This window comes from Myiozetetes cayanensis, unplaced genomic scaffold, assembly GCF_022539395.1.
Source record: "Myiozetetes cayanensis isolate MyiCay16 unplaced genomic scaffold, myiCay2020 scf7, whole genome shotgun sequence".
Taxonomy (NCBI): Eukaryota; Metazoa; Chordata; class Aves; order Passeriformes; family Tyrannidae; genus Myiozetetes; species Myiozetetes cayanensis.
Window position 1 is genome coordinate 36,110,900 of NW_026087964.1, and position 23,270 is coordinate 36,134,169.

The 23,270-nt window shown below is 35.0% G+C and overlaps 1 protein-coding gene across 2 annotated transcripts in view; it reads left to right on the forward strand.

Moving 5' to 3' along the window:
• Positions 1-23,270, forward strand: part of SPOCK3 (SPARC (osteonectin), cwcv and kazal like domains proteoglycan 3) — a 165,817-nt gene that overhangs the window by 64,713 nt on the left and 77,834 nt on the right. For both annotated transcript variants that reach the window (XM_050338303.1, XM_050338304.1), the window contains one exon: positions 11,184-11,298. In XM_050338303.1, the coding sequence (XP_050194260.1) occupies positions 11,184-11,298 (115 nt within the window). The remainder of the gene's footprint in view (positions 1-11,183; positions 11,299-23,270) is intronic.

Genomic DNA, 23,270 nt, shown 5'->3' on the forward strand with positions numbered 1-23,270 from the left:
TTTCAAAATACATCCTTAATCAGAACCCAGACATTAATGCTAATATTTTGTTGTAATATTTGTAAAGATGGTGGTTCCAGGAACCAGTAGTTGTGCATGTGATAATAAAATGTAGTGTCTTAGCTTTAAGCCTTCCAGTGCGTAAAGGAACCTACAAGAAGGCTGGAGAGGAGGGACTTTTTACAAGGGCATGTGATGATAGGACAAAAGGGAATGGCCTTAAGCAGAAGGAGGGTGGGTTTATATTTGGTATTAGGAAGAAATCTTTACTGGAAGGAGTGTGAGGCACTGGAAGAGATTGCCCAGGGAGGATACAAACTCTCCATCCCCAGAAATGTTTGAGACTAGGCAGATGGGACTCTGAGTAACATGGTCTAATGGAGGGTTCTCTGCCCACGGCAAGAGAATTGGAACTAGATGATATTTAAGGTCCCTTCCAACCAAACTATTGTATGATTCTATAAATAGTGTTTCAATTCACTCTTCTATACTTCAGTGTGTTTTTAAAGGCCTTATGTTTATATGAGGAAGTCTGTCAGAATTGCTTACGTAGACAGATGTGTATAATTCCATTTGTATTAAAAAGAGTAGCTATATGGAAATATATGTCCAAGTATTCTAGGAGGTTGACCATTACTATGAAAACGTATAATGTTATTTACTCCTGGTATGCAAAATCTATTTTAAAAGATGGAAAATACTGTGATTTGCGTTGCAGTCTACCAGCACCATTCCTTAAAGCAACATTTGACATTTGTTCAAGGTTTACTTGTTCTCACTGAACTCTTGATTTTTGATATCCATATAAGATAGAAAAACATATTTAATTAAATGTTTTGACTGTGTATATATATATATATATATATATACTGTGTGTATATATATATATATATATACCCCCCTAAATGTTTATAAATTTCTATAAATATCCCAAGGTAACTTAATAAATAATTATGTGGGGCAAGATATTATTGTTGGAATAAATCTGAATATTCTATTATAGTTACTGCTAAAAGGCAGGTTTTGCTCTTTCAGTTGTTTTAGAAATAAGCAAGTAGGATGTTTTGTGTTTTAGACTATTCCAAGCTGACTATTCTGGTAGCTTTAGTTTATGTTTTATCAATGCTTACTCAAAATAACCCCCCTATATACACAGTGTTTTCTAACACATTTTCTTCTTATACCAGTTCTATATCAGATGAAAATATACAGGATGCTTCTGGTACATTTTATTTTTAGACTACAGATGGTAGCAGAGCTTGGAGGGTGTAACTATTGAATAGAATTGCTTACACAAAGACACTAGTAATTTTTGAAAGTGGAGGGGATGTCTTCCTTTGCTCAATACTGTGGAGGAACAGTGGAGTATATTCATGTAATTGAAAAAATACAAAATGACATTTCCATGGAGGATGAACAGCCTGAAGGTATAATTGGTTTGTAGATGTATTTATAACATTTCTTGTAGACCATTCCACAGAATTATTTTTGGCTTTCATAGTATAAGGTCGTATTAGATGCCTGTTTATAGAAGGAAAAACTGTAGATACCATTGTACAACAGATTTTGAAGCAATTTCACTTGTATCACTTTAATCTTTGCCTTTTAGCTCTATGTTACATCTACTGGTAAAGGCGCCGCACTATCACCGCGGAGACCCAGGTTCGATTTTGGATCTTCGCTCGCGAAGACTGGCCATTATTATTATTATTATTACATCTACCTAGTTCTGTAATAATTTTGGTAACTAAGGATGTTCAAAAGCATGCAAACACATCTCTGTAATTTGTGAATACATTTCTGTACTGTGAACTGAAACCATTTAGAGTCATATTCAGTAAAATAATTTGATTCACTCATTTCCAAGTCCTGGGAGGTTATAAGAGAGTTTAATGAAGATCCATTAGTTGAAAACTGTGAAAACAGTTGTGTAGATTTAACTTTGCTGTGTTTGATATGTGCATTCATGATCTAATTTTTATAGCAGATCTATTCATGTTTTTAAACTAGAAGTATATATCCATCACTTTCAAGATAAATTGCAGTACTTTGCAGTAAGTATGTATCACAGGGCACTTTAAGATGTTGGCTCAGATAAAGAAATGGTGTCTTTAAAAATATGTCTTGCTTATTTACTATTAAGACTAAACTACATTTAATCTAGTGAGGGAACTGTTTCCAGTTTGAGGTATTTAGGTGTATTTAGGAATCCTACTCACTAATGAAGTATCCTAAGTCCTGTGTTAAACAGATTACCACTGCTTTATGATCCTTTCAGATAGCCCTTGCCTGAAAAGATTTTTTGTAGATGTCTGAGGAACCCTTTAATGGTGCTTTTTCTTAATTATCTGATGCTGTGCTTCAGTAATTCTTTTATTATTTCTCTTTTATAGATTTATCTACTGTGGTAACACCATAAAAGAGCCTTATCCTATGCGATTCACAGTCTTGGTTCCTGACTCAGAATAAGTGGGTAGTACACATCTACTTCCCTGGTTTGGGCTCTCAAATGGTTTCAGTATTTATTTCTATAGAATCATCAAATGGATACTAAATTGTATAGCTATTTTCAAAAGGTACTATAGAAAGGATTTTTACTGAGTCCAAACCCAGTGCATAATACGAGATTTTACTTGCCTTCAGTGTAGAAGTCTAAGCCCTTGCTCCTGCTCTCCTGACACCTTTGCTTTATGCCCTGCTGTGACATCTGTAGAGTCACCAAATCTTGAATTGTTATAATATAAAGTAAAAAGTTTGGTTTTTCTTTGTTTTTAACATGACCGTGTCCTGGATTCTGATAGCCATTCAGACCCACAAATAATTATGTCAGAAAAGTGGAAATGTGGCACAGGGTGACAGTGACTTGCTAGAGGTACAGCATCAGAGCTATGGCCCGATGAAGTTTCTTAGTTTACCACAGAAATTAAATAAGAAGGCTTGTAAAAAATCTTATGCAGGTAGTTTTAAGAGTATGAAATTCAAAATCATGTATTATTGTTTAGTGGTGAGGGAAAAAGAAATAGCTTCATAAATTCCTTAAAAAAACCCAAACAACAGAGACTGTAAAGAAGAAAAAAAAGGCTGTACATAGTTTTTCTTGAATAGAAGAATGATATTTTAAATGTTGCGAGTTGATCCATTTTTTGGACCCATTTTAATTTAAATTCCTCATATTTAAAATCATGTTTATGTTCTGTAGAATTATAAATGTAAAGAATGTAAAGAGCTACTTCATTTAAAATTCACTTTGTAATGTGAACTTTTTTTTAACGCAGCTTCTTCCCTGCAGTTACAGATGTTGGTAGTTATGAGTTGGGACACAGGTGCATACTCAGAAGTGACTGAAATTGTAGATTTATTACAAGCTAATAACTGCAGAACACCTGTAGTACTGTCTGTATTTCCAGACTACAAGGTTCTCTCCATCTGGAGAACAGAACTGTATCACATAATCATGAATCTAATGATCCAAGAGAAGCCCTGGAAGAAACATTACTAAGTCAATTTTTAATGGAGTAGGTCTTCACATTCTTTACATTTATATTTTTACAGAAGATAAATTCTTACATTTGGGATTTTCTTTTTCTTTTCTTTTTTCATAATGACCACTTAAATCTGCTTGGAACTTTGACAAATTTGGTATATTTATCGTTGTTAGCTTGTAACGGTGAAATATCTTTAAATACTTCAAAACTGAAGCATTTGAGGTTTGTCTTTAATTTCAGTATAGTAAGCTCAAAGAAGTTTTCGTAGATGGTTTGTCTGAGTCAAGATGCATAACTGACTTAAAAAATTGATGTGCTCTATATATTGTGTGCAGTATAGAGTTTCAACTTTTGTATATTCTTTACAAAATGTTTTTTATGTGGAGATGATAATTCAGTTTTATCACAAGTGCATTTCCTGATCATTTTCATTATTCCAGGCTTCTTCAAAATACAGATATATTCCTGATGTTAAATACTTACATGAATGGTCTACTGGATTCTGGTTTAATTGTTTAAAAAAATTTAAAAGCTGAAGTTAATTACAGTACAATGAAATTCTGATTAAAATACCCTCTTTAACATAAAAATACATAACAAAATACAGAAATTAAAGTTCTCCAACTGACATAATATAATTATACAATCATTTGGATTGGAAAAGTCTTCTAAAATCAAGTACAACCATTAACTGCGCACTACCAAGCCCACCACTAAGCCACATCCCTAAGTGCCACATCTACACATCTTTTAAATACCTCCAGAGATGGTGGCTCAACCACTTCCCTGTCCTCTCACTTTTTATCTGGGAGAAGAGACCAACCCGCCCTCTTGCTACAACCTCCTTTCAGGTACTTGAAGGGAGTGATAATGTCCTCTCTGAGCCTCCTCTTCTCCATGCCAGATCCCTCATCTACCCCTCATAAGACTGGTGCTTCAAGATTCACCAGCTTCATTGCCATTCTATGGACTCACTCCAGCACCTCAGTGTCCTTCCTATAGTGATGGGATCCAACTCTGAACACAATATTTGAGGTGCAGCCTCACCAGTGCTGTATCCCATAGCATGTGGTTTGCAAGAATAATCATCTTGGTGTGTGAGATAATCGGTGGGAGTATTTTCAGGAAGATGCATTTCTGCTGTTACAGGCCTGCAGATGTTTCTTGCCCCTTCTTACCCAGTTAGAGAACCCAGAAGTCAGTTCTGACACAGCCAGCATGTCTCTAAATTATCATTTAATGTGTTTAGGGAAGGACACTGTAATACTTAACTGTTTTCTAGTGATATATTGCTATTGTGAATATTCAGATAGTCTTAAGGTGTTATTTTTTTCTGACAACTCAAGGAAGCGGACATTGTGATTTAAAAATAAAAAGCAGAAGTGTTTCACTAAAGCTACTGAAAACTTAAAGAATGCCAGCCAAGTATGCGCTTGCATTTCCACTTGTCATAGAATGTTTGGATATCTTTTCAGAATATTTGAGAGTTGCTTATTATATATAGTGTCTTAATTTTATTGTCACCTACACCAGTCTGAGCCCAAAATAACTTGTTCTTTGGCAATTTAAATAAATAGGATCTTTTCTGAATTAGGAAGATAAGGAAAATTCACAGATAAGGAGGGCATTTGACATAGACTACTTGGAGTTTCTCATTTACATCTCCTTCTGAGCTATGGGCAACCTATTCTCTTGTAAACTTTCAAGGAACACCGAAAAGAGAAAACACAAAATAATGGGAATGTTTTTGAAGCAAGGATCACAGATATTTGTGAGGGGAAGAATTTCTTATAATTCAGTCACTTTCACAAGTGGCTAAAACAGGTGTGGCTCAGTGAAGATGCTTGTTTTACAGGGAGTAGAGAAAGAATGAGTGAAGTACTTTGAAACTGTGAAAAAAGAGATCAGCTTTAGTGGGTTTGTTCCAGAGAAAGAATAAAGACCATCAGATTTAGTTTTTGCTTTTTGAGCATTTATTTTGACTTATACTGTCAGTACCCAGAATAGCAGGTACCATGTTATGAATCAGTATAAATGCATTTTTATGTCCTTTTTTAAAAAAAACTTAATTGCGGCAGCAAAAGTACAGTATTTTACACGTCAAGTGGTTAGAAGTCAGTATTAGACATTTCTTGGCTTATCAAAACTTTTGTCCACATAACTATAACCATTGCAGGGCAGCTGGACACTCGGTGCTAATGTACCAGAGCACAGTAATATAAAACACTAGGAACAATGGTGCATCCAAACAGAAACCTGGCAAGAAACTTTACACAATTTTCCCTGATTCATCAGTGTGGAGGTTTCTGAGCACTTGAGAGAGCAAGCATTTCTTGGGTAGAAGCAAGCTACATACACACGGACACCTTAATTATTGCAGCACCTGCTCACCAGTCAGAAACCAGACCAGACAACCCGTGATGTTCAGGGACTTGAATCTAAACTTCTAATTACTTCCTTGGCCATCTACAGAAAAACCTACTCTCTAGCCTTCTTACTGAAGTTGTAGATTCATGTGGCCACATGGAACAAGTATTCAGGAAGATTCCTTTTGTGAATATCCAACTGTAGCTATCCATTCTGCTTCTTATGCTATATAGTGAATCTTAAATGGCAAATACAGTCCCTGGGAAGAGAAACGAAAATTTTAGATTCTTCTTTTTCAGAACATCCCCATCAGGTTGCTGAGGTAGGCTCTTTCTTGTTTATGCTCTGGTTTTCATTTATGAATTTCAGATTGTTAGCTGCACAATGATTCATTTTCTTGTTGAGATTAAAAGGTGTTTATTCTCAGTAGGTATGTTGCATAGTAAGATAGGGATGTCTTGTTACATATCCACAGCAGTGTGGATTCAAAGCATTTGTGGCTGAGGGGAGTCTGTATGTACAGATGCAAATTTTGAATGCTGATAACTGTACAATTTAGGAAAAAAATAACCACTATCACTGTTAACTGTAATTAAACATTTATCTGGATTTCATGCTAGTTGACAGTATCAACTGAGTGTTTATGTGTCCTGCCTGCTGTTACTAGGGATTGTGGTGCTGGGATTCTGCTCATATCTTTAGACTCAACACACTTCTCAGTGAGAAATCCTGCTTTAGGAGGTGAGAAATCATTGTCTTTCAAAATGGAGAAGTAAAAACATTTATTATCTCTAGGTATCTTCGAGTGGTTTATCAGAGCAGGTAAATATGAGTAATTCCCTCGAAGGGGTCTACCTAGGGTTATAACGTAGGCATTTGTCCCAATTATTAATATTTTAGTTAAAACTTTCAGATAATTTAAATATTTTTCTCCCTCCATTGTCAAAAATGAAAACTTTGTAGGCAAAGCAGTCAGACTTGCCTTTTAAACTACAGATACGGAACTAATCATGGCATACACAAAGCATAGCTGAAGTTTGACTAAGTGCAAACACGGTATCTAGCTGGTTCTTATTTTGCCCATTAGAAATGAACCACGACTATGGAAGAAGGAAATAGAGTTTAAGTCTGAAAACTTTGTCCTTAACCTTTCTTCACCCTTTCATTTTACTGGGAGCGGAAAATTAGGAACACTTCAGAATGCACTCAGAAGATTATAGAATAAAGAAAATTTACTGTGGTTTCTGTCACAGAGCGCCTGTTAAGGGTATTCCTACGTTATGTCTTGCTAGTATTTATTTCCTTTTGTATTCCCAGTAAAAATGATGTTCTGGCTAATGTCCATTTTCTGCAGTGCTGGCTGTAAATTAACTTACAGAAGAGATGATGGGAAGCTTTTCTTAATTGATTTTCCAAACTTGAATTATAAATGAATAGATCTGTTAGTAATAATCGAATCAATTTTTTGAATGTTAATTGCTTCCTTAGCATGTGAGAAGAACAAATCCATATTCATCTATAAAAGTCACAAGGAGATCCTAATTAAGTTCCATAATTTTTCAGCAGAGCAACTTATATGTCATTTGCAATGTAAGTTCTTAGAGAAATAGATGTTAAAAAGCATTTTATACGTTTGAAGTGCATTTTGTAACAGTGATATTTTTCTGTTGGTTGAAATTTAATTAACATGAAATTTCTTATTATTGTAACCAGATATATGGACAAATGTAAAGTAGACATATAGTCAAATAACCTATTGCAGGCTTAGTGTCCTGAATATTCAAAGCTACATAAAGCTGAACATTAAAGTGGTTAAAGCTAAGATCAGACCTACATCTTTAGAAACTGTTTGTATGGCATTCTAGGAAGTCAGCTGATACATTAACAAATTTTTTTTTGATTAAAAAGTCAGATTGATGCCTATTTCGTGCTAAAGACAATAGGTGTGAGAAATACATCAATCCCACAGTGGTATTTTGTTACTTGTTATGTTTTTGATGTGAACATTTAACTGTTTCAAAGATGCTTATTTTAGCAGAAATTAAAAGAAATATGCAGTGATTGTCAGTGCAAGTCTGCTTACTTGTAAGTGAGCTGAGGTAAAGTAGTCACGTTTTCTCAGGGATATCTAGAAGATGTAGTAAAAAAAGACTTAATGCCATGTATTTCCTGATATAACTGAGTTACATGCTTAGAGGAAATAAGTGGTACTTTTCCTGGAGTAAAGTTACTCGTTTTCACCATAGTTTAAGATCAGACATATAGTCAGCTATGCCCCTGCATTGTAAGGGGAGTCCAGTTCCTCCCCAGCGTGAAGAACTTCAGACTGTCGTTTTGAAAAATGTTCTTCTTGCGGTTTAGCCTTTATTTCCCATGAAAATTGTCCATTGGTCAGTTCCAAGTATCACGTAAAACTGGCTTTAAAAAAGGGCAAGCCATTTCCCTGCTTTCATAATTATCTAATTATTTTAGTCTTTCCAAAACTGGGAAAATCACTAATGCAATCCGTAAGTTTACCATTTTTATAAAAACAGAAGATCATGCAAAGCAGATTAGTAAAAAGTAGATACTATGTACTTTATAGTATGGGGTTGACTACAGCATGTGCTAATCAAAGAAAAAAAGCAAAATAAATGCTTTTCACATTTTCTAGCAACATTTCTTTCTGTGTTCTTTCTCTGTTTTTATCCTCTATGTTGCTAAGTGTTAGTCCAGGCAGGCATTGACCCTTCAGTTAGTTAACTTTTTCACCTTCCAAAAATCTGCATTTTTGTATCAGTGATTTATTTGGTCTCTCCCTTGCTGTTATAAGATGGTTTCACAACAAAAATATTGAAAAAAGCTAGACCATGTGCCACAGATAAGATGAGGAAAAAGGACTTCTGTACGGAGTTCATGGCTGAGAGAGAACAAGTCCATCAGGTCAGAGAGTGACAATGTGAGTTAGTGTCAATGGCAAGACCATGAGTGTTGAACATGCCTTTGAATATAAAGATGGACTTGTGATTTTGGCACCCATGGCTCTAGTGGCTTACTCACCCTGCTTAGATAGTAGCCCCAGACACAGTCCCATAGCCATTCTTGTTGTATAATTATTATATACCTCACCTGAGGTGATCAAGAGTTACATGCAGGACATGATAACCATTGAACTAGCAAATACTAGAAGATTACGTTGGTACTGTAGGAACTGATTATGTATCCTGGTTTCCATTTGACCTTCATATTGTCCTAAAGGCAAAGTGTGAAAGTACCATTGCTTGCTTGCAAAGATGGGTTCTGCCTGTAACATATTGCCAATATGTACCCTATTGCCAAAACCATGTTTTATGACTTGCTGCATTTTGATGGAATTGTCAAAACACACCTTCAGAGTCCCAAGAACTTGTGAAAATAACCTTTTCAATGGAAACGCTTACATGATCTCCCCCATTTACCCTTTTTCCTGAAACCTATTTTCTACTTGATACTGAACTCAGCATCCTTATATGATTTCAGATTTCTTTTGCTTATATTTTTTTAATTTCATTGACCTATTCACTTTTGCAAAACAGCTGAAGATAGACCATATTCCAGTATTGCTACCCTAGTGTCTCCAACCAGGGAACATTCTGGGAAGAAGTACTTGGGAGGAGTACCTTAAGTGATTATCTCTTCATTTTTGCTAAGGGCTGGCATTACGTTCTGCCTGACTTTAAGCAAAGGAAGTATTTGATGTGGAATCTAAAGTAAATTGTAGAAGGATACTGAATATGCTCTCAGTAATTTTGACTCCAACTCTGTTATCCTAGTTCAGTAATTTTTTTTGCAGTGCTTGCTTCCCATTTGCATTGAGTTGTTGTAGTTGGATTTATTCTGGATATTTGTTGTGTTTTTATGGCTGGCTTGCTGTAGAAGTAAAAAGAAGACTACGTATTTTTTTCTTATGCTGTAATTAACAAAATACTACTTTTCTGTCTGCATTGAATTATTATTATATTAATTATTCCATCACTTTTCTGCTCTGTTGATAATATTGTGTATTTTTTTTGCTCAGCTGAATATATTTTTAAGAAGGAAATAAAACTGAAGAAGTCACTACTCAGACTATAGTTAATCATACTTAGCACTTCAATGTCATACATCAAAAGTGCAACTCATGGTCGGCTTGGTTCTTGCTTCCTGGGTACATGCACAGTTAGCAGTTTTATGTTAGTATCATCTGGCAGGTCAAATAAAGATGTGATTAAAAGCTTACTTTTGATTATGAAGAATAGAAGAAAAATAACATTTTTGTTCAGAAAATATATATGCAAATAAATGTTCTCAGGCACATGGTGTGATTCTTCGGGTTCAGGGATAAGAGTTTGAGTCAGTGATCCTTGTGTGTCCCTTCCAACTCAGAATGTTCTGTGATTCTGTGATATTTTATAAGCAGATGTAAAATTTGGGAAATTTCTGAAATATAACTGCATACTGGACAGTAACATGCTAAAGTGAAGAACAGAGGGAAAGGGAATTCTAATTGTTCATAGCTTTCTTCCTTGACAAAAAAAAAAGGATTCTGATAGGGATAAAAAAATTACTTTTGGAATATTTAGATCTACCTGAAAGACACCATGAGATGGGAGAAGGGAGAAGTTGATTGCTTCTAGAGAGAGCTTAAATTGGCAGATGCTTTTCTATATTATAGTTGTGTAGGCATGGCTACTTAAGAAAAATGCAAATTTAGTAATAAGCAACAAACAAAATTATTTGACTCTTTTAGTACAACCAGAAATCACTATTTTTAGTTGGAATTTTATGTGAAAAATGAGAATAGAGGATGCCTAAAGGATCAGCTACAAAAAACCCTTCTAAAACTCACAAAGCTCACAAAACTCACCAAAAAAAAAAAAAAAAAGAAATAGAGGCCTAGAAGCAAGTGCAATTTGTATATAAAGACAGAGTCATACAAATCACTTGCCTGCATACTTTACTTTTACTAAAATCTCATCTGAGTAATAATTTCTCAGTAAATTCGATGCCATTGTTCACCACTTAATGCTGAGTTGGAAGAACCCAATTGTATCTTAGTAAACAGTTAAGGGAAAATGCTTTCAAGTTGGAAATAGCAGTATTTGGAGATTACAGTCAGAGAGTGGCAATTGTTAAAAGAATATAGTAGTGAGAAGTTTCTCACCTAGAAAACAGCTGCAGTTTTTTCTTGGTGACAGCTGCTTTCAGTCCAGCAGGTTGTACAACCAGCAAGCCAAACCCCTCCACAAACTTAGTGGGGTTTTTATGTGGTGTTTCTTGTTTAAATTGCATGTTTCTAGATAATTTTTAACACATTTCTAAAACTATTTTTAGCTTTAGATCCGGCTAAAGATCCATGTTTGAAGATGAAATGTAGTCGCCATAAAGTCTGTGTTGCACAGGATCAACAAACTGCTGTTTGCATTAGTCACCGAAGGCTTACTCACAGGTAAATACTTGAAAAGTTAATCCTGTAGACATTTTTTATAGTGTTCATGACTGACTTTTAAACTGTAAATCCATTATAATTAGTTTAGTTAGTTAACAACATATAAGAACAGTAGAGGTGGATTTTAACAGTAATTATGTGTACATAGTTTGATTATAATGTTTAATATTTGATTTTTTCAATAGGCTGGTAAACTAGAAGGTGTACATATTTAAATATTGCAAGCTTCTGGCACAAGTAGATTTAGGGAAATACCCACTATGCCAGTAGCAAATGAATAAAATGATTATGATAATGTCCTACTGCTGTACATTACTTTGACATGATCCCTTCTTATATGAAGCTAGAGAACTCAAAACTGCCTCTTAAAGTGTGGGTAACAGCCTAATACAGTGTAAGTTGTTCGAGGATGGGTTTTTTTCCCCCCTTTTTTCTCCTCTTCTATGCATTCCAGTTTTATTTTCATGCTGACCTGGTTAAATATAAGGAGAAAATACATGATAAGGTGATGTACTTTTGTAGCTTTTTCTGGGGCAGAAATACGAATATGTAGGGCCTGAACCGTACATTTAGTTGTGTCATGGTTTTTGTGTGCTGAGGAGATGGAGTCAAGTTGCACTGTGGCTTGAGATTGTTAGGTTTTTTTGCACTTCATTGTGGGAAATGAGACATAGTAGAATGGCTAAATTTCTATAACTTGGTTTAACTAAGTGTCTGTTTCAGTGCTTTGCTCAGTAGGGACTGAAAGGAGCTAAGGCAAATAAAAGACTTCGTTGTCTGTTGGAAGAGGATTATTTCAAGTACAGTTTCATGAATGATATAAGAAATGTTGTTCTGAGCGTCTAGTTATGTTAAATACATCCATCTGGAGCTTTTGAAACAAGCAAGATAGTACATAGTGAAAGGAAAAGTTTAAACTGTTCTTAATCTGCAGCTGAAGTTAATAACAAAAAACTCAACAGTATTTGCACAGTTACACTATCATATTAAACAATCTCAGTGTAGAAAGAACTAGGCATTTTAATTTGATAAATTACTATATAAGGTGCAAGAACTATCAGACAAAGGTAGATAGTGTAATTTCAACTGCATGCAAAGTGTCAGGAGTATGTCAGCGCTAACTGTCCAAGAAAACACAATAATTTGAAATTTTTAAGAGGTGTTGCAAATGTCATCAGAAACAGTGAAAAAAAATTGACATCTTCAAGGTAATTATACATGCAATAGATGAGGACTGAAAACTTTTTTAGCTTAGATGAAGATATGTACTGTGGTTGAATTAAGAAACTTTTTGACATCAGTCTTCATCCCTGTATTATTCCTCCTACAGTTCTTGGTACTCTTTTAGAAAGGTAGTATTTTAAGAGGTAAAATTTGTCTGAATATAATGCAATCAATATTGTGAAACTTTGGAATGGCACCAGCTTGCTGATTGTAAAAAGCACTGTAAGTCTAATCTTGTAAGCTAGATGAAGCCAAGACAGGGATTTCCCAAGCTTAGATCTCCCTGTTCCTCCAGATTACCACATACTACAAGGAGAAATCATTTGCTTTGTTCTTTAAAAAAAGGTTTTCTTCATGCAGTCTCTGACCTTTCTGTATATGGTGGGATAAGAGTATGAATAGCATATACACAAGCAGTCATGTCTGCTGGGTCTCTTTACTGCTATTAACTTCTTTAGCCCAGCATGTTATTCCTTCACTGATACCTATAATTTGTATATTGATTTTCAACAGAGCCATCTGTTTGAAGAGTCCACTCATAATTTATAAGTCTTGGTAAAAATTCAGTGAGAAAGTTTATATTATCAACTGTCCAGTTATATAATCTGCCTGTATCTATTACTGATATATCAGTTGTGTGTAATCTGTTGGGAATAAATATTTGCAAAATATAATCCCAGTAATTTTTCCTTTTTTTTTTACTTAGTTTATGTGTGTGCATATGCAGTGTTCTTCAAAGATTGGATAACATAAATAAGTAAGAAAAGGCAATTTTTTGTGGAAAAACAGTTGAGACCTTTTTGATAGATTACTGGGAAATCTTCATAAAGCACTTGCCCGTAGATTTCAGTTTGGTCATATTTGCTATATAGATCCATAAATGCTCCAGAGATTATTCCCAAGAGTCTTGCTCAGGAAAAGTAGTTTTAAGATGTGAATTGATACAGTGACAAAGATGATCCTCAAGAGACAGTCAGAGAAGAGGAGACTTTGCATACCTCCAAGATAAATAAAAAGTTTATGAGCACCTTTGAGTTACCCTAGAGAAAGAAGCATGAAATACAGTTACAGCTGAATAGATTTTGCTATGCTGTCATCAAGTTGAAATGCTCAGATTTATAGTTAAATTTTCTATTATTAGTAGCAACATTCCCAAGCAGCCCTATTACCTAGTTCATAAACTTCTGTATATAAATTTTGTTACCTTTTTTAGGTAATTGCATGAACAGAGAGGTTGCTAATCAGTGAACTCTGATAATTTTATCAAATGGAGGAATCAATTTAGTAATTTCTTTTGTTGTTTTTAGGAAATCGACTTGCAGGGAAAAAAAGAGGTAGGCATAGAAATCGTTATTCAGTCCATGCTCCCAGGTGTTCTTATCTGCACAGTACAATCTCCAAACTGTTGTAGCCCTATATGGATTACTGAGGGCGCCTCAGTACCACACAGTGAAGCATGGGTGGATATCCCAGCCATCTGCAAGGCTGTTAGTGACATGATATGACAAGGTCCCAAGAGGATTAATTAATGTGAACAGCACACTTTCGTGATGATTCTGCTTGTGCTTTCAGAACTATTAACCTTTCTGTTATCTTGGGGATCTCAGCACTGTGATCTTGCTGCAGTGTGCTTGCCTTTGAATGGTTTCAAAACCAGCTACTGCATCTCACTGCACTTTTCATGGAGTTATGTGTCAGACAAGCCTATGGTTTTGCTATTTCCTCAGTTTCCATGACAGCTGAGATCATGGTCTTCCCTCAGTTTAATCTCAGGGCTCATTTCCTTTTCTGGTACACTGCCAAGATGGCAAGTTCTCTTCTAGCACGCTTCTGTGGTGCCACAGCATTCCCAAACAAGAGCTTCCTTTGTGTTCTGTTCTGGAAAGAACTAAATAGTATTTGACAAAAAGGTGAAGAAAGTGTTGCAGATCATTGGTCATGAGAGTAATTTGCAGTACCAGAGCTTTAGAAATTATGGGAGGCAATGCTTAAAGGCGCAAGATTTTTGTTAGTAGCGGGTAGCATCTCTGGTGGCTCTAACTGTGATGGAAACTGTGTTCTGTGTGCTACACTCTTAGCACTCTTCTTTCATCCTATGAAAGAAAGGGGATGTACTTGAGGAGGGGAAAACATGCAGGATGTATATATAAATGTTATTTATCCAAGTACTTCCATGTGGATTGCTGTGGGAAGGAAGTAGCTGCCTGCACTAGACTATGTTATAAACAGGTAATTCAAAGTATAGTGTAAAATAGAATTTTTCATTGATTCTTTTAAATTTGGGAGTTTGTCATTAACTTTTCCCATGGCTAAATGGTGTTTTTCTATCCCTTTGTGCTTTCCAGTTTATTGGTTAAGTGATAGGCTTTATGGGGGGAAAAGAAGACTGTACATGAAATAGTGAAATGCTTTAGAGTATAGCTCATTCGACTCCAGATACAACTTGTAGAATATTAGAAAACAGTATTACTAATACTGGGATATGTTGATGTGAATGTTATGGTGACAGGCAGAATATTCATGATACTAAGAGAAATTGTCTACTCTTTGTATATGCAGAGCAGCAGGTGGTAAAGATAAATCCTTAAATCTTCATGTACTTCTTGTTACTGTTTTGAGCAAGGAAAGAAGGGATATGTGCTGACAGCACAACATGTAGGAGCTCATTAAGGCCATGGAAGATGGTAGCTAAGGAGGCTCAGGAAAGTGGAAAAGTTAGTTCAGTGGCAAAGTATCACAGATTTTCAGGTCCTGATGAATAGTTAACTTCCTCTTCCATTTGAAACAGACAGTTACAATATTACTTAACACATGCTGTGGTTCTCAATAAGACTAATATTCTGTGAATCACATACTGTACAAAGCAAAGCAGTGTATAGGTGAAGTTCTAATTAAGTTCTGAAAATGAGGTAGTTGTGAAACAGTTTTGAGCCAAAGATCGTGCTCCAGGGAAAGCCAAGTGTCTTTGATATATTAGAACCCAGTGACTAATCTTGTAGTTACCGAACCTAGTGGAATCTGTGAAAACAGTCTGCTTTTCTTCTTCCATAAGTAGAAAAAAAGGACTACATAAAACTGATTTGATACCTTAAAGCAGTCAATCCTTAGAGGCATGAAATTATTCAATGCATTAAAGGTGTGTGGACTTTTTCTAGGTACATGTGGATCTTTCTCTTTTCGGAATTTCCCACCAGAGATAATGCCCCCTGATCCCACTGTGAAGGTCCTGCTATGCTTTTATGAGTTTATGTACAATGTGCAGATCAACACACGAGTTCTCTGCTACGGCAGAAATATATTGCATTTGTGTCTGTCCTGTTATATCCACAGCATGTTAAGATGGAGTAGGAACATTTAAAGATTTGACAGCTCTTACTTGTGTAATGACATTGAACTTACTTTTTCTTCCCATTGGATTTTTTACCTTCTCCAATCATTTATTCTTGGGTTTCAGAGTAGGAAGCAATTCTAACACAATTCAGGCATTTTAGACTCAGTTTTTATTTCATGTACTAGGTACCTCTGAAAGTTGCACAGCTGGGTAGAAGGTGAGCAGTTTCGAGGGCCTAATGATACAGAATTCACTCTCTAAGAATTAGTGACTTAATCTTAAGAGTTCTGTGAAAGAGTTCTGAAAGTTAAGTTTAGTGACAATGGTTCCCTGCCCCAAGCCTGTGTGGAATAGGACCTGAATTTAGTGATTAAAAAAATTTTCTAGTATTTTCGCCTGTGGGCTCAGTCTTCAAGTTACCACAGTTCCACTATTAAAGCATATTAAAGAGCCTCACTTTATTATAGACTCACAGAAGCTGATAGTGGTAGAAATGTTATATTACCTAATTTAATTTATTAAGGTAGAGGAGTTGGATACCTTGATAGATTTTGTGCTAGCACTTAATCTTGTTACAACTTCCTTTAGGATTTTGAGTTAAGTGACATTTTAAAGTGCTGATTTGGTTCAAATAATTGGTCGTCTAGACCATTATCCTCCCTCAGACTCCTGCACTCTTACAGTTTCTCTGAAAAATGTGGAAAACCAGTCTAAATGCATTTTTATATAAGGTAGATAAAGAGAAATTCTTCCATGAGTGTGTTCATTTTAGTATTATAACTTGAGAAAAACATTCCATCTCAGCTTGGAAGTGTTGGGCTCTGAAGCGTTAGGTGGATTAGCCTGGATGATGTGACAGAAGCTCAGAGTAACACTGATTCCACTGAAAAGCAAGACAAAACCTCTTCTGTTTCCATGGATGTGGGTACTGCATGGCTGAGATTATGCCCCCAAGCATAACAAGTGACAAAGTCCAAAAATGTGAGAGGCCTATTTGAATAGAAATGCACATATGGACACATGTGCATACATACATGCACATACATACATGTGAATAAATATGTGCATATGCCTATGTATTGTTTTTGTTCATATTGTATGGATACATGTATTTCAGATTTTCAAAACATCATACTTTGAACTAAGAAAGAGGTTTGCAATTTAGGCTTGTTACCATTAAGTTTTTGATTTAAAAAAAGGGAATAAAAAGCTTTAATTACAGTTCTGTAGTTATATTAAATAGTGTGAGCAGTTTTGAGAGTCAGTTAGAACTGACATGGGAGATTCTTTCATTTGGTTAGAAAAGGAAAATAAGCAGAGAAGAAGGAAAAGTATGGCTTTGTAACTTTTCTATATCTTTAGGTGCTGCAATGCTTTATTATGATTTTAAAAAAAACCAACACAGCCTTTCAAAAAACTGAAGCAAAACAAAGGACTTGCTTTGGGCAGATTTTGTGAAAGTTGCAAACACCACTGTTTAGGATGTCATCATTTCACATTATAATGCTACTGAAGAAGGCCAGCTGGTGCAGTTAAGTCCCTTATTGGAAATTTTAGTCTGATTCATTACTGTGATTTGTAGTTGTACACAGAAGCACTTAATCATTCTTATCCTCCAAGCTCTTTTGAATCTACTGAAGGCTTTCTGGTTCTTTGCATAATTTGTGCTGCCAGTCTGCCAGCTTGGCAGTGTTTCAAGCTTGTTGCATTATCTGTGTTTGTTTGCACAGGAAGTGTTGCTGCACGTAGGCTGAATTTATAGTAATTCTTTTGTAAAAGGCTAATGAGCAACACTACTTCATTCACAATGCTGACATTATATAGCTTTGATTAGTCCAATTATTGTGTAACTATGCATTGTGATCATACTTACACTCTACAAAGTACTGAAAAGGAAATTTGCTTAGCTGTAGCTTAATTGAACTTGCTGAGAAAATAATTGGGACTCTTGTGGACTTAAGAGAGGTGAAAATTTGAATATTTTGGAGATTTTTATATGCTATACAATTTCATTTGATAAAGTAAGAAATCAAAGCTTCTTTTTTACTCTCTGTTTCATTTCAGTGGAAAGGAAAAAGGTGACTAACACTATGCATCATATGTTTTGCATATGTTCTGAAGGTCTGTTCGTTCCTTGGCGAGTATGTGTTTCTTCCATTCATTGTAGGGAGGAGTTACACAGCTAGAGGAAAACAGGGTCCTCTGGTGGAATTCATTCTCTCTCTATACGCAACTTTTGCAAACACTAGTGGAAGACATTTGTAGGTTGCATTGTATATTACAATACCAGTTTTGTCTATATCAGCCTTATAATTTATTAAGGTTGTAACTTAGACACAAAAATTGCTGTCCTTAAAAAGTACAAAAAAAAAAAAACCCTTCCCCAGCCAACCTTTGTCTGTAGAAATATAAAATATGGATATTTTAATGGTTAGGGATTTTTTTTCTTAGTAAATAATGTATGTTTTGTAGGAGATCAAAGCAAACTTTAAACAAAAGAGACCTAAATAGAGCTTCCCTATCCTATTTATTAGCAAAACAAGTGTATTCTACTATACTTTTCCATTTCAAAATCCATGATACTGTCTTTTTTAAAGGAAAATGTGGAGTCCTACACTAGACTAATTCATATGGACTTCAATTAATTTAGTAAGTCCTGCGACTACTCATGTTCTACCTGTTCCAGTGCTTGTTCAGATTCTCAGTTGCCTGTAGGAGCAAGAGGGTGCACTGGATAATCAGTTGGCATGATGAATTTTTCTGTGACCATGAGTGTCCTACTCTCAAATTCTACAATGAGATTATAAATTAGGATTGAGGGTTTCTTCAGGAAAAATGGATATCTGCTGAAATATTTGGTTTTGTCTTTCTGATAATGGCTGAAGGCACTCTCAGTTGTACCACCCACTAAAAAGCAGTGAGATAGGACACTTGTCATAAACTAGATCACAGGAAAGAATGTGATGTCTTATCTAGGAAAGTATTGCTCTTAAAGTATACAATTTTTGACTAATCTTGGGGGATGTTAATGTGTTGTCCTGTAAATTAAAATGTCATGTGAGCTTTTGTTGCATTTTTATTTTAAAATGGTTTTTTCCCTTACTTTATTCCTGAGAATCTACTTAAAAAGCTTGCCTTTTTGTTAAAAAATAAAGAATGATGCAGACAGTGCTTATAAATTATTTCTCTGTCCTTAACTGTAAAGTTGTGATTATAGTCCATAGCAATATGAATCGTTGTGTACTACTAGAAACATGCAAATTATAAAAAATTATAAGAATAAAATCTTTGAATATTCCTTTATTAGAAAAATTAGGTAAAATCAATTCAGGAACAGTTCAATGCCCTTTATTAAAAATACCTATCAAGCTTGTAATTTGTTTTTATAGTGCTTTAAAAATTTAGCTGCCAGTATCAATTTTCAGTGTACTTTATTAGAATATATTATCAATTCCAAATTAGCTGATGCAAACATTTGTAATCAGTTCGTACTTAATTTGTCCATGGGTTATGTGTTTGCAGGGTTTTTTTTTTCATCTTTCAGTGTTACTGAAATACTCTTAACACTGGGTAATGGATACAGTAGAACTTCAGGATGCTTGTCTGTGGAGCGTTCTTTTACAGGTTTTAAAATTTGAATCTGATTATAATTAGGTGATTATATTACTACTTAGCATCAATTCTTATGTGTTTCATGTTATTTGAAGGTTTTGGTTCATAAGTTGTATTTAGAGGCTCACAGTATATCTGTTGTTTTTCTTACCTACCAGTGGTGAGAAAAATGTAAAGTGTCTGAAACTGAGTAGGAGTGATGTTTAGGGAACAGAAAGCATTGTACTAATTTCTGTTTGTATAAAATAATACACTTAAGGTTTACAGTGTTGAAAAATACATTAATTGTAGTAGCTGGAGATGTTTGTCATCATAGAATGAAGTGTTTGCACATATTGCTACTTTACAGTTAAATGTACTATTGCTTTTGGAAATTAAATAGTGTACTCTGGCATGTCAAAAGGTCACTAAATGTTTGTCTTTGTTACATGGTCAGTCATATAAGGAGTATATTTGGTGTCTGGTAATATATTTATCTTTCATTTAAATCAAATGCCCAAACCCTTTTCATGTGTCCAGATTGTCAAAAGTAAGTTTGCTTTACAAAATGCTATAGGCTGCTAGAAGAGAACAGTAATATTTTACTTTCAGGTAGGGCTTTTTTCACAGACTACTATATATTCAGATCCTTATTGCCTGAAAAAATGCATCTTTTTTTTCCTATGTTATGTCAAATGCTACATATTGGAACACTTACACCATACAAATAATTTTCCTAAAACCCTTATGCACTTTCTGCATTTCTGTAGTAGTAGTAACAATAATAATTTCTTACAGTAACAATGCAGTTAATGCTGGATTTAAAGCTTCCTAAATCTGTGGGATCCACTTCCTTAATTCAGGCAGTATTTGTCTAGTGGTTTTGGGGATACTTTGGGTTTATTTTACATGGGCAGATTATCCACAAGATACATGGCACTGTAGATTCCGTGTCCAGAATTCTCAAACAAATACTGAAATTCTGTCAAGACAAAACTTTTAGGTGAGGCAAAGAAGTAGATTGTACCTGAGGAAACCTGCACTCACAGTAGCTGTGACTCCAGCATGTTCCGGTTCAATTCCTTTGAGGGAGACTTCCATCAAACACAGACCTTCAGTGATATTTTTGAACAGCCAAGAGGGGGTAAACTTTGAGGGTAAAATTTATATGAGCATTTTATAGTAGTGGAGTGTTGGTTTTTATAGGATTGTGAAAGTGCACAGAATTCAGGATATATCATAATTTTGTAGGTTGATTGTTACCTGAAGTTGCAGGTACAATAGCAATAGATTGCTACCTACAATGTAACACTTTTCTAATAGACACAGACTTGCAACCTCTAGACTATTCCACAAAGTAATAAAAGGTAAATAAACAAAAAACACCCCAAAACAAACTAACAAAACCATACAGAAAAAAAAAATCTCAGTTTTCTCCTATGTTCAGGACAACTTTTCTCCACTAACGAAAAGAGTAGAGCAATTAACAGACTGCTGAACTGGTTCATAGCACCTATCGATCAAGCCATCCAAAATTATCGTCTTGGGGCATATGTAGTAATCAACACTTAATTTTCACTGTGACTTAAAGTAACTTAATTCTTGATGTTTTCGATCATGATCATAGTTTTTCTGTTCTGTTTTCCAATTATTATTCTTTATTCCTTAACTGTAGATTATTTTAATGCAGAGCCTAAAATAACAAGTGTTATTTTACAGCCTTTTGAATCTTAGAAATAATGCCTCTGAGAAAGATGTTTCACAGAGGAATATACCTAGGTGGGCTTTTTTTTTTTCCAGGGAGCTCCATAAGTGTCAAAATTTAAAATAATTACCTTTATTGTAATTCTGGGATTACTTAATTTCTTAATCTGCTGAAGATCTGGGCACCTAAATTTTTCTGAAAACATTTGCACATCTTGAAGAAAGAATATATTCCCCTTGCCTTTGTCTTCACCACTTGCATGACCAATTAATCTTTATAGTACCAAGATTTGCTTACTTACGAAAGCTAATTCTGATCCTGAGGTTCAACCCTAGTTATGTTCCAAGTTTTGCTATTGGGCTTTTTTTTTTTTTTTAAAGATAACCCCAGACATCATCTCCTCTTCATCCGCAAACTCATTGGTGCAAAGAAGAGGCAAATTAGAGAAAAGATTATTTGAGAGGAGATTTAAGCTGGGGAGTAGAGCGATAAACATATGACTACAGGACACTGATATCCTGAGGATATCAGTGACTGATTCTTCATCTTTGAGACATGCTACTAGGGTATCTAAAGGGTATGAAGTTACAGCCAAGATTATCTGGATGATCTTAGATATCATAAAACAAACTTGCATGTTAGGAATTAGGAAGTGAGGACTTGCTGTTCCCTTAGTCATTATTATAGCTAGAGCTGGAGGCCTCTGTACTCTCTACCTTTCTACCCATAAAATTCCTTCATAGAGAACCAACAGTAGCAACACTTCTAGTGTGACTTTAACCCTTTTCCCTACAGATTTAATGTTTCTGGAAAGCTGAATTTCTTTCATATTCTAGAAGTGTACCGACATCTAGAAGTTATATAACATTATATAACCATTTACTTCAAAGTACAAATACTGGAGGTTTTTTACCTACTCTACAATACTTTTGTCACACTCTAATTCACCTCTCCTATCTTCAAATTGTAAAACAAGGTAATTTCTGTTAGAATCAGTAATGTCTATATGTTCAAATGAGAAGCAAACACAAAGTGTCATTATGAAGGACTCGGAAAACTTATGCAAATGCAGTATTTATAAAAACAAACAAAATTTGGAAATTTGTAAAGAATGGTAAATAGAATAGTCTGTAAATGTTAAGGAATCATTTTGAGTGAGGTCTCACAATTTCTTTAATAGCAGTATTATCTAAGGCCACCTTGAGAGAGGACACATACCAGAAACAGGAACATTTCATAGCTGTTAAAAATATGATCAAAGACCTGAAGAGACTTTTGGATGAAAAGACACTGGAAACTGGGCACTTAGCTTAAAGCTAACTTAGTAGAAAGGACTATGACAGGATTTTGTTTCTCTAATCATTGCTCAGTTAGTTTCATTTACCCCCTAATAATGAAGGAAAGGGGAGAATGCATGAGGCAACAGATTCTAAACAAATTTTAGGAATCTGTTTAATTTTGAAAGACTGCTGCAACAGAGCTCTTGGTTCACACTGTACTTAAAAGGAAGGTTGAGAAATGTGTTTGGAGAGCTAGAACAATCCTCTAAGCTAGCATACAGGTAGGACAACTAATTTTTCTGGCATGTAGCAAAACTATTCTGGGCAATAGAGTTGTAAGTTTTTCGTCTGGTCACTTTCCTGTTAAATTCCTTTTAGCTGTTCTTTTCCAGCTGCTGTCTAAAAGGAAGTTCTGTATTTGATCAGCAGACTGGATGCTAGTCCAGTTAGATACTAGAGTTTACTCTCTTACCAAAATAATTCAGATATGAAAAGATAAAGTAGTTTATGTATGCCTGAACCTATAAAGGTTTCAATAAAAATAAAATTTGAGGTAACTATGAAGTAGAGAGGGAAAAATGCCACTGGAAAAAGTAGCACTGTCAGCTCTCAAGAGTTTTAAAATTAAAAAAAAAAAAAAGGAAAAAAATCCTTCTCTTGAGAAAACAGGTGCTTTCCCAAGCAAATTATGAAATGTTTTTCTGCCCCACAGTGGGGCAGAAAATATCTGTTTCCATTTATGTCATCTCTCAATAGATTACTTTTATGCCTCCCCATGTAACCACAGACGTTTTGTCACTCTCAGTGCATTTCAGTTGAATTTGTGGTTGGTCTTCTAAAG